Consider the following 15,870-nt stretch of genomic DNA (forward strand, 5'->3'; position numbering starts at 1 on the left):
GTAACCGAGTCACAAGAGGGTGCTTTTTTTGTGTTTGCCATGGGCACTGGAGTCACTCGTTCAAACAGCTGGCCACTTGACTACTCAGGCTGCCTCACTGTTCATGTGCTGACGACACCTCTGTGAATTTGTGCTAACAAAAGGTGAAAGAGCGTTTTGTCCCCAAATCATAGCCTTTTTTTAAGTGTCCTCTTTAACTCCTGCAGGCCTGAGACCCGGCACAGAGTACGGAATGGGAGTCACCGCGGTGAAAGATGAGCGCGAAAGTCTGCCGACGACCACCAACGCTGTAACAGGTGAGACACATAATACAGTCATGATATAGTAGGGCACTATTATTTCTGCGTTAATAGAATACGTACTGAATCACGGAATTGATCAATGAAAATGGAATCTACTGTTGAACGCGGAAATTGACAGACTGTTGATGAAACATCGTCACCGTGAGGAAAATAAAAAAACGGAATCTAAAAAATGTTATGTGGAGAACATGGAATTTGGAAAAGATAAAATGCTATTTACAGGGTTGGACTATAGTCTAAAAGTAAAAAGAGTAGCACTAAAAGTGTTTTATTCCAAACATCTCCCTCAGCCCTGGACGCTCCCAGAGACCTGACAGTGGCTGAGGTGACTGAGACGACCATGATGCTTGAGTGGCGACGCCCCCTGGCTAAACTGGACTCCTACAGGTTGGTTTACGTCTCAGCGGACGGTCACAGGGCTGAGGACGTGGTCCCCGGCAACACGGAGTCCCAAACCCTGAGGGGCCTGACACCCGGCATGCTGTACACCATCAGCATCGTTGCTGAGAGGGGACGACGAACCAGCGTCCCTGCAACCATCTCAGCACCCACAGGTCAGTGCTGGCAAACACACGCTTTGGAAATGATGGTTCTTAACCATGGAGAGTAGTCTGATGTCATAGAGCAGGGATGACCACTGTCCTTGAACCTGAACAGAGGTTTCTAATATCAACAGTCAGGATGACAATCCAAGATTAAATAAATACACAAGGTTGATGACAAACATGGGACAGTTGGTTCAAGGAGGGAGGAGACAAGAATCTGGGAAGAGAAGAAATCACACTAAAAGACACAAAAGTAAAAACTTGAATCTATAGCCTTGTGACACATAATGAGTATGTCCAAACATCCCCAGCCTCATTAACATACACATAGGGCCTGTACTACGAGGCTGGATCAGTATATTCTGGATTTATCTCCGCTTCACCTATCCACACATTTTCGGTCAGAGAGAAGCTGTACTACGAAGGAAGATATACAGCGTCAGACCAATCAAACACGGAGAAACTGTGTAGAGCAATTTACGTCACAATTGAGGAATAATTCTTTAAAAATATGAAGAATTAAAATCAATAATTCAGAGCAAAAACAACACTGTTGCTGCAGTAAAAGCATCAAGGAATGAAAGCAGGAGTTGATGAGTGTTAATGCTTAAATTAGTGAGAATATACATTTTTATGTCAACGGACATGAATCAGTTTCACTTTTACTTTTACCTTCTCTGTGGCTCTGATGCTGCATTCATACAGCTCAGCCTAATTCATAAGGTGGATAATATTTGTATTTTATATTATCTGACAGGACTGAGGCTCTCAACAGAATACATGAACAAATTAATTAATTAATTAATTTATTTATTTGTCAGTCTGAAAGCACCCGATACACGCAGGCTTTATCAGCTGAAGGTCAGTCCATCAAACACAGAGACGTGTTCACAGAATGATCCACCTTTTCTTGGGCAGGTCATTTTGTAAGAGAACTGATTGGTCAGGAGGCGGGACTTTAGTACTCGCTTAGATCCTAGCCAGAATAAAACCTACTCCTGACCAGGTTAAGTGTTCAGCATGGTGATTTAGCCCGTATTACGTTAGCCAGCTTCGTAGGACAACATACGCCGATTAATTCCTGGAAGTTAGCGCAATAAGAGGAAATCCAGCTTAGTAGTACAGGCCCATAATGTTTGATTTTTCAGTCTTACACATTTATGTAGTTCACATTTCCTATTTGGCCACAAATGGGCTCATTATACAGTATGTACTGAATGTACTTAACAGACTCATTAGGTATCAATGTAACATACTGTAGAATCCATCCATACTGTATTTATGAAGGTTTCTAAGAAGCTGTAATTTCTTTCTGTAATGTATTAATCGGTGATTGTTCATAGTGAGTAATTATTTTTTAATCCTTCTAAGCACATTTTTCTACTAAAGCTAAAAACCGATGAGCAATGGGTTCCTCTGCTGTCAAAAAGCAGCAAAGTTTATTTTAACACTTGTGAATTTATGGTGGTATTAAAAATGTCCTGAAAAAACAAGAGTCGCCCACACACTCCAGGAGCTAAGTGAGATCTTAGCTTCAGCTGAGACTTGGCCTGAGGGAAACTGCACGGTTCTGCTGGCGTTGGGTTAAAGAACAAGAGACGTGCACATTAACCGCAGGTTCGTTCTGTTTGTCCTTCAGTACCGCAGCCAAACCAAGGCGATGAATTGAATTCATTGTTAGCTTCTGAATGTAAGTCACACTCTCTCTCTCGACCCCCCCCCCCCCCTCCCATCAAGGCTCATTTCTAGCATGTGGGATTATTTTACATTTTTCTCCCTTTTTTTTCTTTTTTTTTTTTTTTTAAATTGTAACAAGAAAAGAGGTGATTATGGCATATTTGTGGTTAAATTGCCAGAAAGGATCTTTCAGTTATGCAACCAGTGCCCGTGAAACGCACGGCTGAGGGCTAAAAACAACCTGGCATGCAGGAAATGTTGGTAAGTTTCTCTAGAAAATGATGCTTCTTTTCCATTTTCCTTCAGACGGTTTCATTAAAATGTGAGCTTGTGAGAGGGTGTGAGTGTGCACGTGCATGTGTCTGCTCCTTGTGTGTGTGGTCGTGTGTGTGTGATGAAGACACCGAATGGCTAAACAGAATGAAGTGAACCTTTGGTTGTGTGTGGATGTGGGGTGTGTGTGTGTGTGTGTGTGTGTGTGTGTGTGTGTGTGTGTTTGTACAGACATGCGCGCATCACGCACAATGCTCATTCATGTGATAATTGCTGGCGTGAGCCCTGCTCCCCTCCTGGGTTTGTGCGATTTGACCGCGATGAACTGCCGGTCCGTCCGATAAAAGGCCACATGCTGAGACGCGTGTTTGAAACATTGTCTATAAAATCAGCCGCCCTTTTAATCCACGGCCGCAGCCGTTATCGTCTCCAGACACATAGTGCAAACACGGATCATGCTCCTTTCTCAGGAGGGGCTGAGAGAACGAAGAATGAAGAGGGGGCAGAACGTGGAAGGATTAAGATTGCCAAGCTGACATTGCGTGTTGGAGGGGAACTGACCAGCTACTGAACATAATAATGTGTTTCTATAAAAACAAGATATTTCCAGAGGCTGAAGGAGAAGGAGGATGTTGGAACTAAGCCATTTCTTGAAAGAAGGGCAGAATGAGGAGAAAACTGGAAACAAAGACCAATCAGCAGTCCCCTTGTTTGAAATTGAATAATACATTTTTACAGGATTTACAATCCAATCCTTCATGTTGTTTCTTGATGTTTATCTCGTCCAGTGGTTCCCAAACAGGGGTACAGGAGCACATTGCAGGGGGTACTCGGAAAGATTTAACCATGAATTCAAAAATAATCTGAAAATGCTCCTGGTTCCTTTTTAGGCTATTTTCTGGACAAATTTACCACAAACTAACAGGAATATTGCTCAATAAAATACTATATTTTCTTGTGATTTCTTGAAACAGGATTGCTTTATGCTGTAGAGGCCATTTTACTACACTTGTGAAAATAGGAGGCAATAATTACAAAAACATTTGACACTATGAATCACTCGTTACTATTCCAGTAATGTGAGATATATGACATAGGAGGGTTAGCACACAGACGGCTATCTAGCTATTTAAACAATACATTTCAGTCCGTAGAAATGAATGGTGTTAAATCACAACAAAAAATATTATCTTGTGGAATTCCACAAGGCTCAGTTTTGGGGCCTAAGCTGTTTATAATATATTTAAATAATATTTGCAAAGTGTCCCAATTTTTTTTAATTAATTATGTTTGCTGATGACACAAATGTATTTTGTTCTGGACAAGATATTAATAATTTAATTTCATTAGTAGAAAACCAATCAATAATTAGCTAGAACCAATGTTTGAGATGCATTTAGGGGTTTACTAGAGCCTGCTGTTCCAAAAATGAAATGTGAAGGGGGTAGTTGGGTACATGGGACAAAAAGAGATTGGGAACCACTGATCTAGTCTGCTTTTCTAATTCTTCATCATTCTTTGACCTTGTCAAATGCCTTTTACCAATGAAATATACTGTGTCTATGAAGATTCTCCATCCTCCAGGTTCAGATTTATGGTAAAACAGGTGAAGGCAACTGGTCATGCTCAGTGTATTTCTTGAAACGATTCAGCTTTGAATCAAAGAGAAGCTGAACTGTCTGTATTGAAATATATACCACACAAAAATAGGAATGCTACGCCTTCACCAGAGCCGTTTCTAGTTTTGTGTGAGCTTTACGCACGTTGCTGTTTGGGTGCCAGCAGTTTCAATATATGGTCAAGGAATTGCTACAATCTGGTATTCTTTTCATGTTAACGGGCGACAGTCATCAAAACCTGTCTTTAAATTTAAACATTTTAAGTTGAGCCTCTCAAGAAAGATAAGTGATTAAAATCAGAATGTCAATAGACAATACAGATATTTAGTGTTTTCAGATGATTTTTGGGAGCCAGAACACAACTCAAAAGCAAAATAATTTTAAGCACATTAGGGATGAAGAGAAGTGAATTATTCTCTCCGGATGAGGCTGAGGACTGTGTTCTGGGGACCCCTTAGTGACTAATGGCTTCCTAAGCAATGTCATATTCTATATATAGCCAGAAACGGCTCTGAATTTCTCCTTACCTTCACTAGAACTGAAGGTGCTCCTAAAAAAAGGGAATATGTTACAAAACATCTCTGAGCAAGGCAAGGAGCCATTTGCTGATTTACCATGCAGACAGTTTTATGCGCTCTAAAAGTACTTTAAATCCCTGATAATAATAAATAAAGAAGTTATTTTTGAAATAGAGCGATTGGAGATGCATGTCAGCCTGATAGTTTCGGATCCTTTCAAAGCATGCGCGAAACGCGTTTACAAACGGTTAGCCTATTTTACGGCAGTTCTTGTACTATTTAAAAGGTTGAAACCCTGCTTTAAAAATAATTATACATTTATGTTTTGAGTGAATTCCGATTTTTAGTTTTTATTTTATTTTAAGTTTAGTTTTTGATTGTCAATGTTTTGCATTTTTTTTTTTAGACATTTTTTTTTAAAAAAATTAACAATTACAAACACCACAAAACAGTCAATCATATTTCCATTTGTACTATTAAAACATTTAACAAACGTCCCTGGAGCTCTGTTGTAAATATTGCGAGTGAAGGAAAGTTACGTAGTCTACGCGCATGCGTTGAAAGGATCCTAAACTAAAGGATTGAACACTGACAATGCATGACCTCAGCCTGATCGTCATCCTGCATGTATGACAGTGATCTGTGCTGCAGTGACCAAAAGGTACACGAGGTCTGACTCATTCAAATACTAACCGACATGCAATGCTTCAGCTCACCTGAAAACAACAAAAGTATAATATCAAATGGAAGATATCATTATGAGATGATGATATCTCTGGGGATCATTTGATATTTGCGTATCTGCGACTGCATGCGCAAGTTAACCAGCACGAAAAAAAAAAAGACGTTGAGCTCAGTGGAGCTAAATCCGAGTCGTGACAGGAAGCAATTTTTCTGATCTTAAACTTCTTGAACAAGGAAGAGTTTAGGCCAGATTTCACACATGAAAACCAGACAAGATACGTATCATGATGAGTCAGCAGCACTTTTACGACATGGTGTGCGTGACGATATCCCAGTGAAAACCATAACAACATGTTTCTAGAAAGAAACTTTCTTGGTGACATTTCCAATTTTAGTTTGGCGTTTCATACTGGGGATTAGTATAATGTTTACTTTTTTTTATACAATCATAGGATTAGAGTCAGGATTGTATGAAACAAAACCACAGAGTAGTGAAAGCTTTGGTGTTAGCCACAATAAAACAATATTAACATATTAAAATTTGTACTTCAATTAAATCAGGCTTTTGAAAAAACATGTTTTTTCTTAACTTGTAGTTCCTTTTTCTCTAAAAGTAGTATACACTATCATTACAGTTAGTGTTGGGCTATATATCAGGATTTTATCCTTAGCCTACCCTACACAATATAGAATAAGACAACAATGTTTCTATGTAGCTTTATTGTAAATTGTATTGTAATTTATTTTGCTCTAAAATACTAGTTTTAAGAGTTTTGTCTTTTTAAAAAGTATGTTGAGTTGTTTTGTTATTCAGACAAGGTTTTTCAGGAAATCTTTATCTCCTGACATGTTTTGACTGTCTAAATAAAAGAAACCTCAACTTAACATACTGTTAAAAAAGAAGACAAAATGAATCTCACAGGAAGTCAAGTGAAACTTCAAAGGCGATCAGCAGAACATGTCAGGAGATGAAACATTTCCTTAAAAATCTTGTCTGAATAAGCCTTTTCACACTCGGAAATCTCACTCTCGTTCAGTACTCACACGTGAGTTCAATGGTCAAGAGGGATAAACTCGCCTTGGTTGACCACGAGTCTGACAGAGATTTAGATTATTTTTACCATTAGAGCGTTGATTTCTTGAAAGATTTTTGGCGGAAACGTGGTATCGGTCTCCAAGGCAGAAATGCAGAGTTAGCTGTTAAAGCTAATGCTGCACACGAGATGAAAATTTTAGTTTTTTATGCCTTTTTAAACAGTGACCAATCAGCTGATCAGTGCGGTTTCACTTATCAGCCTGTTTAGTGTGCATCTTGTGCATTTCCTTCAAATGTGTAAATTTATTTGAAAAAACAACTTCATAAAAATAATCATTCACCTAGTTAGTGAATGGTGTACTTTGTAAATGTACCTTTTCTTAGCTCAGGAGAAGGAATGTGGAAACAGATTCTGTTTCTCTCATTGGTTTTACAAAAGTACTCGGATATGTGCATCTTTCCTGGGAAGATTCAGAATTCTGCCCACTGGAGACCCAGGTAGTCAGTGTTTTAGTGCACCAGGTGTAATCTGTGCGGAAGCGAGGGGACCGCCTCGCTTCGATACTGCTGCTGAGATGCTCACATCGGTTTTTAAAAGTGCTCGGATCGGCCGAAAGTGGCTTCAGCGGAAAACCCTTGTCCTCCCTCAAGTCCAAATATGTGTAATAATAATAGTATAAATACTATTAAAACACTAAAGATATCTGGAATAAAATTACAAATGCTGTTTGGTTGGAAATATCAACAGAGAGAACAAACTTGTTTATGTTTATATCCCTCTCGAACTATGACCCCCCCAGGTCGCGCATGCGCAGTTACAGAGTGTGAAAAGGCTTATAAACGAAACCTAAACTTAACATACAATTTAAAAAGAAGACAAAATGAATCTTGTTGGAATCTTTAAAGATAAAGTTTTTAAAGTTAAAGTTCTAAATTTAGAGTTTTAAAGTTCTAAAGGCTACTGTATCTGTCATGAATAATGTAATCGGCAGACAAGAGAATGTTAAAGATAAGTTTTTACTGAAGGTTGGAGCATTGCTAATCTCTTCCTCATGCATCTCCAACAGCATCCATAGGTTCAATATGGCTCCTGTCATGAAACAACGAAGCTACAGAACTCACTGACACGTACTGTCTTCAATGAAAGAAAAAATTGTGCCATTATACGATTGGCCCAAGTAGTTTAGTGACCTAAAGGATATTGTAGTTTATACATGTTATTGTTAGCATCTATCCTGGGAGCTTACCTAAATATGAGAATTACACATTAAGTATGTCAAAATCACTTTTTTCTGCCGAGAGCAAATGTATTTGCTGTGACTGATTCTTGTCTAACTCTTGACATTTTAGTCCAAGTAGCGAATTTTGTTGTATAAATATCAGAGTGACTGTCCTCTATGGGTTGAAACCCAGCTATTACAATCCAATATTGTTATTGGCTGAGAATGGTGGCTTGTGACATTTTGGTTGCTTCTTACGTCATGAATCAGCACTGTTGGGCCCACCCCGCCAATAAAAACTAGCACCTGTCGACAATGCAATCTGCGGCGACTAGGTTGGATTGACAGAATTGTGAATAGAGAGGTATAGCATAGCATAGATTGTTCCATGGAGATTCTGTAGACTGAGCATGTCTTAAAGCAGAACTAAGTAACTTGCGCTTAGCGCTTCCCCTAAAGGTCCCTTTTGGTTATGTCACTGTCGTATAAACTCACTGCCTGTTCCACCCCACAGCTCTCTCTCTCCCCTTTGCTCTCCCAAGACATTAGCAACTGATCAATGAAAAATCCAAATTTAACAGTGACCCTAAGGGTGCTTTCACACATATAGTCCCATGTGAAAATAAATGAATGATGTGGGAGTAATACAGAAGGGAGTGTGGAAATGTGTGTGATGTGTTTGTTTTTGTGCTGACAAAGCGGCTCTGAAAATGGATGGATGAATGAATGAATGGATGGATGGATGGATGGATGGATGGATGGATGGATGGATGGATGGATGGATGGATAGATAGATAGATAGATAGATAGATAGATAGATAGATAGATAGATAGATAGATAGATAGATAGATAGATATTTGTGTGTGTGCTGCCTGACGGAGCGCTGGATTGCGAGTGTGTGTGCGTTCCTGTTGCTGCGACAACATTGTGTTTGTATTGGGCTGCCGTAAAGCAGTACGTCTTGCCACCGGGTCGGAGGCAGGAAAGTTGCAAGTGTGGTTTTCTGGCCAGAAACAACAGGGGGTGATGAAAGACCCCCCAATCAACCCCATAAACACTTGTATTACCCTCTCAGGGACTATGAGAAGAATTTATTAAGGTGAAAAAGTTACTCAGTTCTGCTTTATCTGCTCCAGGAGGCACACCCATAATCAAGGCTATTTTTATTTAGATTTCCAGCTTAGATACATGTCAGCCAAAAGCTCATGATTTAGTTACAGTATAAGAAAACAAAAATTTGAATAGAAACTCAAGACTCATTTTCCAATATTTTTTATTCTATTTATGTATATCTAACAACTTCAGTAAATTCCAAAGTAATACTTAATGACTCCTCAGACACTTGCTGCAGGCCCATGTGGTATCTTGTCTACATTCCATTTACTCCTCTCTCTGCAACACTGAAAAGAGAAAAATGGGAGACTTGCTGTTTACCTGATCCTTCAATCTCCCTCTATTTTTTCATCTCTTTGCTGAATGCTTGCACAGACAATGTGTTCCAATTACAGGCTGCTGCACGTGCTGCTGCTCGGCCTCCCCGTATATTTGAAGTGGACAGCGTACTTCTGCCGCCCCGGCGGGGCTACGCTGCGCCTTCAAATGTTAATGGCACTTTCACAGCCATTAACGCGCCCAAGCTGCATCAGCATGTCTGCTTCTCGCGTTCTGTCTTTACCTCTTCCCACTTATATGGAAATATAGAGGCTATAGGCAGCCGCCGATAATGAGGCTGTTTGTTCCCTCAACCTTTGTAGTGGAGATTGGAGGGAATATTTCTGCTTTTCTTCCTTCCCCCGACAGCAAAGTGAAATCATTGAGACATAAATGAGGATGCTCAGACACTGTTATGGGGGAGGACGTGTTTGTTTTTGTGCGTTTTATACATTGTCGACCGGTAATGTTTATTTCCAAATATCCTACAGTGTATGTTAATGTGTCTTTTTATGTATTAAAGAATATCTTGGATCTAGGAAATATTTCTACAGTTTGTTCTTAAGCGGCCAGTGAGCGACAACAGATAACCCAGTTTCCGTGAAATTAATTTTGAAGTTGAGGTTTTGTTTATTCAGACAAGGTTTTTCAGGAAATGTTTCTCCTGACATGTTTTGACTGTCAACTGACTCAGCGAGTCTTCTAAGACAAAATTAATCTTGCTGGAACTATTACGTGGAAGTCAAGTGAAACTTCAAAGGAACCATCAAAGAACCATTAACAGAACTCATATAACGAAAACTGGCAGTTGATAGTCGAAACATGTCAGGAGATAAAAAAATGTCCTGAAAAACCTTGTCTGAATAAACAAAACCTCAACTTAACATACTGTTAAAAAGAAGAAAATTAATCTCACTGGAACTATTACATGGAAGTCAAGTGAAACTTCAAAAGAAACATCAAAGGCGATCAGCTGAACTCCTCTGCCGAAGACTGGCAGTTGACGGTCGAAACATGTGGGGGATAAGACATTTCCTGAAAATAAATAAACAAAACCTCAACTTTAACGGATAACCTGCATACCAGTTCTGGCTCCAGTCATCCACGTTGAATTGGTTTAACCATTTTGTGTGTTGTTGGTCTGTCTGTCATCACCCAGAGGAGGATAAGCCCGTACTGACCAACGTCACCATCAGCGACGTGTCATGGGACAGCTTCCTGCTGTCCTGGTCCACTGAGGACGGGGCATTCCAGGCCTTTACGGTCGAGGTGACGGATGCAGAAACGGGCGCCAAGTGGCAAAACCACACCTTGCCTGCTGACGCTCGCAGCCTCCCCATCTCTGGCCTCTCCCCCGCCACCTGGTACAGGGCCAACTTGTACGGGGTGTTCAAAGGGCAGCTTTTAGAGCCCGTGTTTGCTGACACCATCACAGGTATCAAAAGTGTTGCTCAGGCCTCGCTCTTTTCACGCACTTCTTTCTTTCCTTGGCAAACTCCTCGGATTAACCAATGCCTTTAACTCTTTTCCATCAGAATAATATTAATGATAAACTTCACCTATGAACTCCTTTTTACTGCATCTTTTTTTTTCTGTGATCAAATCTACAATGAGACTCTACCTTTTAAGTTTGATATAAAAAGGTTTCCAACTCTCTTTGAGGTGTATGAGTGAAAGTAAATTTCTATTATAGTGATAACTTTGATAGTGAGTAGTTGTCTTAGTCTTTGTTTCAGACTTCTGATGAAGACAAAATTTAGTTTATTCTCATACATATATATATATATATATGTGTTGTCTATTTTAAGGCCACTCTTTGACTAATTGCAATATTTATTGTGTAAACCACTCCCAACACAACAACTATATCATTATTAGTTCAAGGGCCAAATATGGAGCAGCGTTATCTCAACGAGGTGGGACAAGAAAACTCCAAGCATAATAATAATTTGTGTCGAATGTTCAGTTAGAGTTAGTTTTTTCCCTGCAATTTCCACTGAGACCCACATCGTCCTGTTGGTCAAATTAGATGGTTTTACGGGCTGCATCTGGTCCACGGGCCTGAGAACCGTACAACATGCACATAGTTTTTCATTTTAATCACTACAGATTGTTTAATTTACACCCAAACAATAAAGCATTCCATGAGGAGATCCACATTTGATCCAACGCTGAAAAAATCAGTCAACATGTCTGTTAGTACATGTCCACCCTTTAACAAGCCCTGGTTGGTCACATGACCAGGAAAGAGTCCAAACAACAGGTGCGCTTTGTCCACTCCTACCCTACAAATCACAGTGATTAGCAGCAATTAAAAAGCTCTAAATCACAGTGTGTTCTGAATGGGAGGGCTTTAAACAGTGAAACCAGACCAAGGCTGTTTTAGCATCCTTTGTGCCATCAGGAGATAATTTTACCTACACAAGACAGTCAACGCAACCATATTTACAAATGTCTTAAAATGTATATCATTAGCGTTCAGTATTTTACCGACAAATCTATCAGTATGGTGGAAGAAAATAAAAGACGGGAAGACTGACGGAGGAAGAAATCCCTGAGGCACTTTAATCACTCTGTGGGAGGCCGCTCGTCTGTATGCATCCCCAGTTCCTCAAAGCCGCGACAGCTCTTCATTCTCATGCTGCCATTGCCCTTGGGCTCCGGTGCTGCGGTGCCAGTGCCAGGAGGCTCGTTGGGCCATGCAGAATATGGCATTCACTCAACGTTGTCCATTGTCTGCATGTTAATGGGGTGGCGGAACACCTAACAATTTTAATAGGTGTGCGTGGTTCATGAAATACCTACACCAAGGCTTGAATAAAACAAGGCTGCCAAGTTGATTATGTTCTATTAAGTGTTGATCATCCCTTGACAGGAGGAAATAGGAGATAAGTGCAATGTTGGTTAAGGAAAAGAAAGGAAAAGTTGATGTTTTATGGAGAGATGTGGGCGAAGTTCAAAACAAGCAGCATTTTTTTCAACTACGGGTTATCAGGTGAGACCAGGGGTGGACTGGGGCAAAAATTCTACCCTGGCAGTGTCTGACTAGACTAGCCCACTACATTATCAGAGGATACCATGTAGAAGCCCCTATTAAGTCAGTGATCCTCAACATGTGGCTATTTGTCTTAATTAGGCAACTTGGGCCCTTTTGTAATGCACCTCGTTTTTATTATTATTATTCTTACAAAAAAGTGATCGCATTTTTGAGGGCCTAAACACGTTCAAAAACTCATAAAAATTTGAACGCATATTAGGACTTGCGAAAAATTTGATTTTTTGGGGGGAATTGCACATGTAAATGTCAAAATGACTCAAAAAGCACCCCCTTGAAAATGATATTTTCTCTCAGCTGGGACTGATGATATCATCACAGTGGAAATTCTGTCAAATTATGACATCATCACGGTAGAGGTAAGACTGATGACATTGTCACAATGAGGATGTATACATCACCCATCCATCCATCCATCTTCATACCCGATTATTCCTGTTTATCAGGGTCGCGGGGGTCTGCCGGTGCCAATAATAATTATACACTGTACAATAATGCATACATTTCTCACAATAAACAAAAACAAGAACAAACATTTAATCTGGAAGTTATTAATGTACAAAATAGCACACTACAGGATAAACGAGTCTATTCTTGTCCCGATCTCCCCCTTACTTACGATCAAAGCCAGTCTTTTGCTCAGCAGCCTGTTCACTTGGATGATGTGCTACGCTTATGGTAGTTATCAAGAGTTTGCCAAAAAAATTGGTTATGTTTTAACCCCACCGTCATTCACAGTCATAGCGCCACCTATTATTATTTGCACTGAACATTGCAGAAAAGTTTGTGATAAAATCCTTGAAAATGGTCAGCTACGTGTTAACATCTTAAAATTTCTGCCACACCCCGACATGCAACACACCTCAACGTGCGCCATGTCCCAACATGCGTGTGGTTGCGACGGTCCATTCAATGCTGCTTGCAGCTTTAATTTTAATTATCATGACCCCAGAAATCCTTAAAATGGGGACAATTTTTAACTCATTTTTACCTGGTCACTTTCACCATTTTGCTACTTACTTTGTCCCATTTTTGCCCCTTCTCAAAAAGTTCTTACACTATTTTTAGATTTTAGCTACCTTTTACCAATAATTATTCCTTTCCCCCCCTATTTTTGCAGGTTACTTTTTGACACTTTTTTTCCAATTTTGTTCTTTCTTGAATTCTTTTGGCCACTTTTCATCTAAATAAGCTAACTTTTGCCCAATAAATATTAGTTGTTTAATTTTCCTCTACGATTTGCCCCTCTTTGTCCCACATTTTTGCCCTTTTTCACTATTGTTTGCCACATTTTGCTAATTTGCTCCATTCCTCTTTATTTCCCCATTTTTTGGCCACTCTTGACTGCTTTTAGCCCATTTTGGTCACTTTTCACTCTTTTCTTGCCACATTTTTGCCATTTTTGGACCATTTTGGCCATCTGTTTCCATATCTGCCTCCACTCGCTTGAAAAGAAAAACGGACCGGCCCTCTCTGGGTCGACGGCCCACCAGGACGATGCCCAGTATGCCAGATGGCCAGTCCACCCCTAGGCGAGACGAGAGTCGCCCGGACTTCAACTCGTAGACCCCCTTCTCAGTGTGTTTGCTGGCGACAGCCTCCGTCCTCCAACAACAGCCCTTTATGTGACCAGGGATTGGTTTTGAAAGGGAGGGTGGAGGTTTTGGGACGGTAAAATCAGTAGCAAAGCTAGCACATGTTAGCTTTCTTGTGCTGACCACATAAAGCTGCCCGGCGGCTAATGAAGAGTGACAGCTCCCTGGGATTTGTATACTCTGCTTCTCATTTCCACCCCTTCTTCTCACAACAAATGCCTCACGCTTTCTCCCCCTCACAAAGAAGAAAAGGGGGGCTTTCAGGCAAGTTCAAGGACCCCTGAGACCCTCACACTTGGTGTAGTGTTTTAATGAGCACTAGTGCTGAGTTTAGCAGAGCCTTCCCTGAACCCACTCATATCTGCCTCTATCCAGACTGCTTTAAAAGCTCTGTCCAGTCCGTGCGTCCATCTGCCACGCTTCCGGAAGTTTCTCTGGCTAATTAGAAAAAGCAAACTCATCCTCTGGAGAAGCTGAGCTCTTTCTCCGACAGCTGTAGGCTCCTGCTGCCTCTCAGCCTCTCTTCCTATCGCTGCCATTATTAGCCTCCGTTAATGACTGCCTGACTACCAGCTTTTACATGCCCACTCTCCCTGTATGCATATAGCTGGATGATTACTCGGCACTGTACAGCCTTTTAACACTATTCTGAGGGAAGCAGCTGTCTTTTGACTCAAACCTCTTTTACAGATTGCCCCATAAAAGCTGAATCAAATGAATTTGAGGCATTTCAGGGCAGTTTTTCAAGTGCAGCTCGTATGGGAAAGCCCTGTGTGAGCTGCAATAGGCATCAATTGACTTCAATAGGTTTTGAACGACATGATTTTGATGTGAGAGGACTTTTAATTAAAATGTAAAAGTTTTTTCACACTTGCTGAGTTTGAAGGATATCTTTTAAAGTAGCAACGCAATGTAATCAAAATTTAACAAAACATAAGGGGCATGAATATACAGTAATACAATTTGAGACAGAAATGCACTTCTGTAGTTAGATGTGAGATTGTCTTGTTTTCTCTGTTTTCTCTGCATTTCCATTTCACCTGTCCACTTCAACAACAATCTGAGCAATAAGATCAAGAATTGATATGATTTATTTTGTCCAGAGCTTCTTAAAAGATGAAACTACATAGACTGGCCTCATTTCATTTCATTTATGTGTACCTGAAACATTTTTTCTTGGTTTCCAAGAAGTGTTCATTGTGATCATTTACACATTTTTTTTTCTTTCACTCTGAGATGTTTATCTATCTCTAAAAAGTCATGCTGATTCACTCTCCTCTGCCAACATATTTTTTGAGTATCAAAGCTTTCTGAAGTTTCGTTTTGGAGGAAAACTGACTTCCACCCCTGTCACTCAGAAGTTGAACCGGAGGTGCAGGCCCTCCTGGTCTCCAATGTCACCCCCTGGAGCTTTAACGTGAGCTGGACGGTCGATGAGGACGTCTTTGACACCTTTGTGGTAATGGTCAGCGAGGTCGAGGGCACCGGCCAGCCGAGAGAGCTAGTGTTGTCTGGGGATGAGAGGAGCATGACAATTATGGATCTCGCCGAGGACACTGAGTACAAAATCGAGATGTTTGGTCTCGTTTTGGGAAGGCACTCCAAGTCTGTATTGGAGTCGGTCAGAACAGGTACATGGTTATGGGGCTGGAAGGAGAAATCCAAGCAGGAGCTTTGGGCGTGTATTTCACTCTGGGTGTTGTCACTGTTCTAACATCTTGTCCTCGACATTACCGGCGTGTTTTGTCTTCTAACTTCACAGCAAAGCTCCTTGGTGTCCAAAACAACTTTTACCAAAGGTTTGGGAAATGATCACCTTTTCTCTTGTACACCAAATTCAATTATTTAAATCCATAATTAAGTCAATAATCTGATTACTAATTTCACTCACTCACTTTAGTAAGTAGGCATATG

The 15,870-nt window shown here is 40.4% G+C and overlaps 1 protein-coding gene across 1 annotated transcript in view; it reads left to right on the forward strand.

Annotated features, from left to right (window-relative positions):
* The window catches only part of LOC114469202 (tenascin-like), a 64,403-nt gene that overhangs the window by 34,369 nt on the left and 14,164 nt on the right, over nt 1-15,870 (forward strand). Inside the window, 4 exon segments of the mRNA XM_028456465.1 lie at nt 207-296; nt 593-856; nt 10,466-10,741; nt 15,315-15,587. Of these exon segments, the coding sequence (XP_028312266.1) occupies nt 207-296; nt 593-856; nt 10,466-10,741; nt 15,315-15,587 (903 nt within the window).

Source organism: Gouania willdenowi, chromosome 9 (genome assembly GCF_900634775.1).
Source record: "Gouania willdenowi chromosome 9, fGouWil2.1, whole genome shotgun sequence".
Lineage (NCBI taxonomy): Eukaryota > Metazoa > Chordata > Actinopteri > Blenniiformes > Gobiesocidae > Gouania > Gouania willdenowi.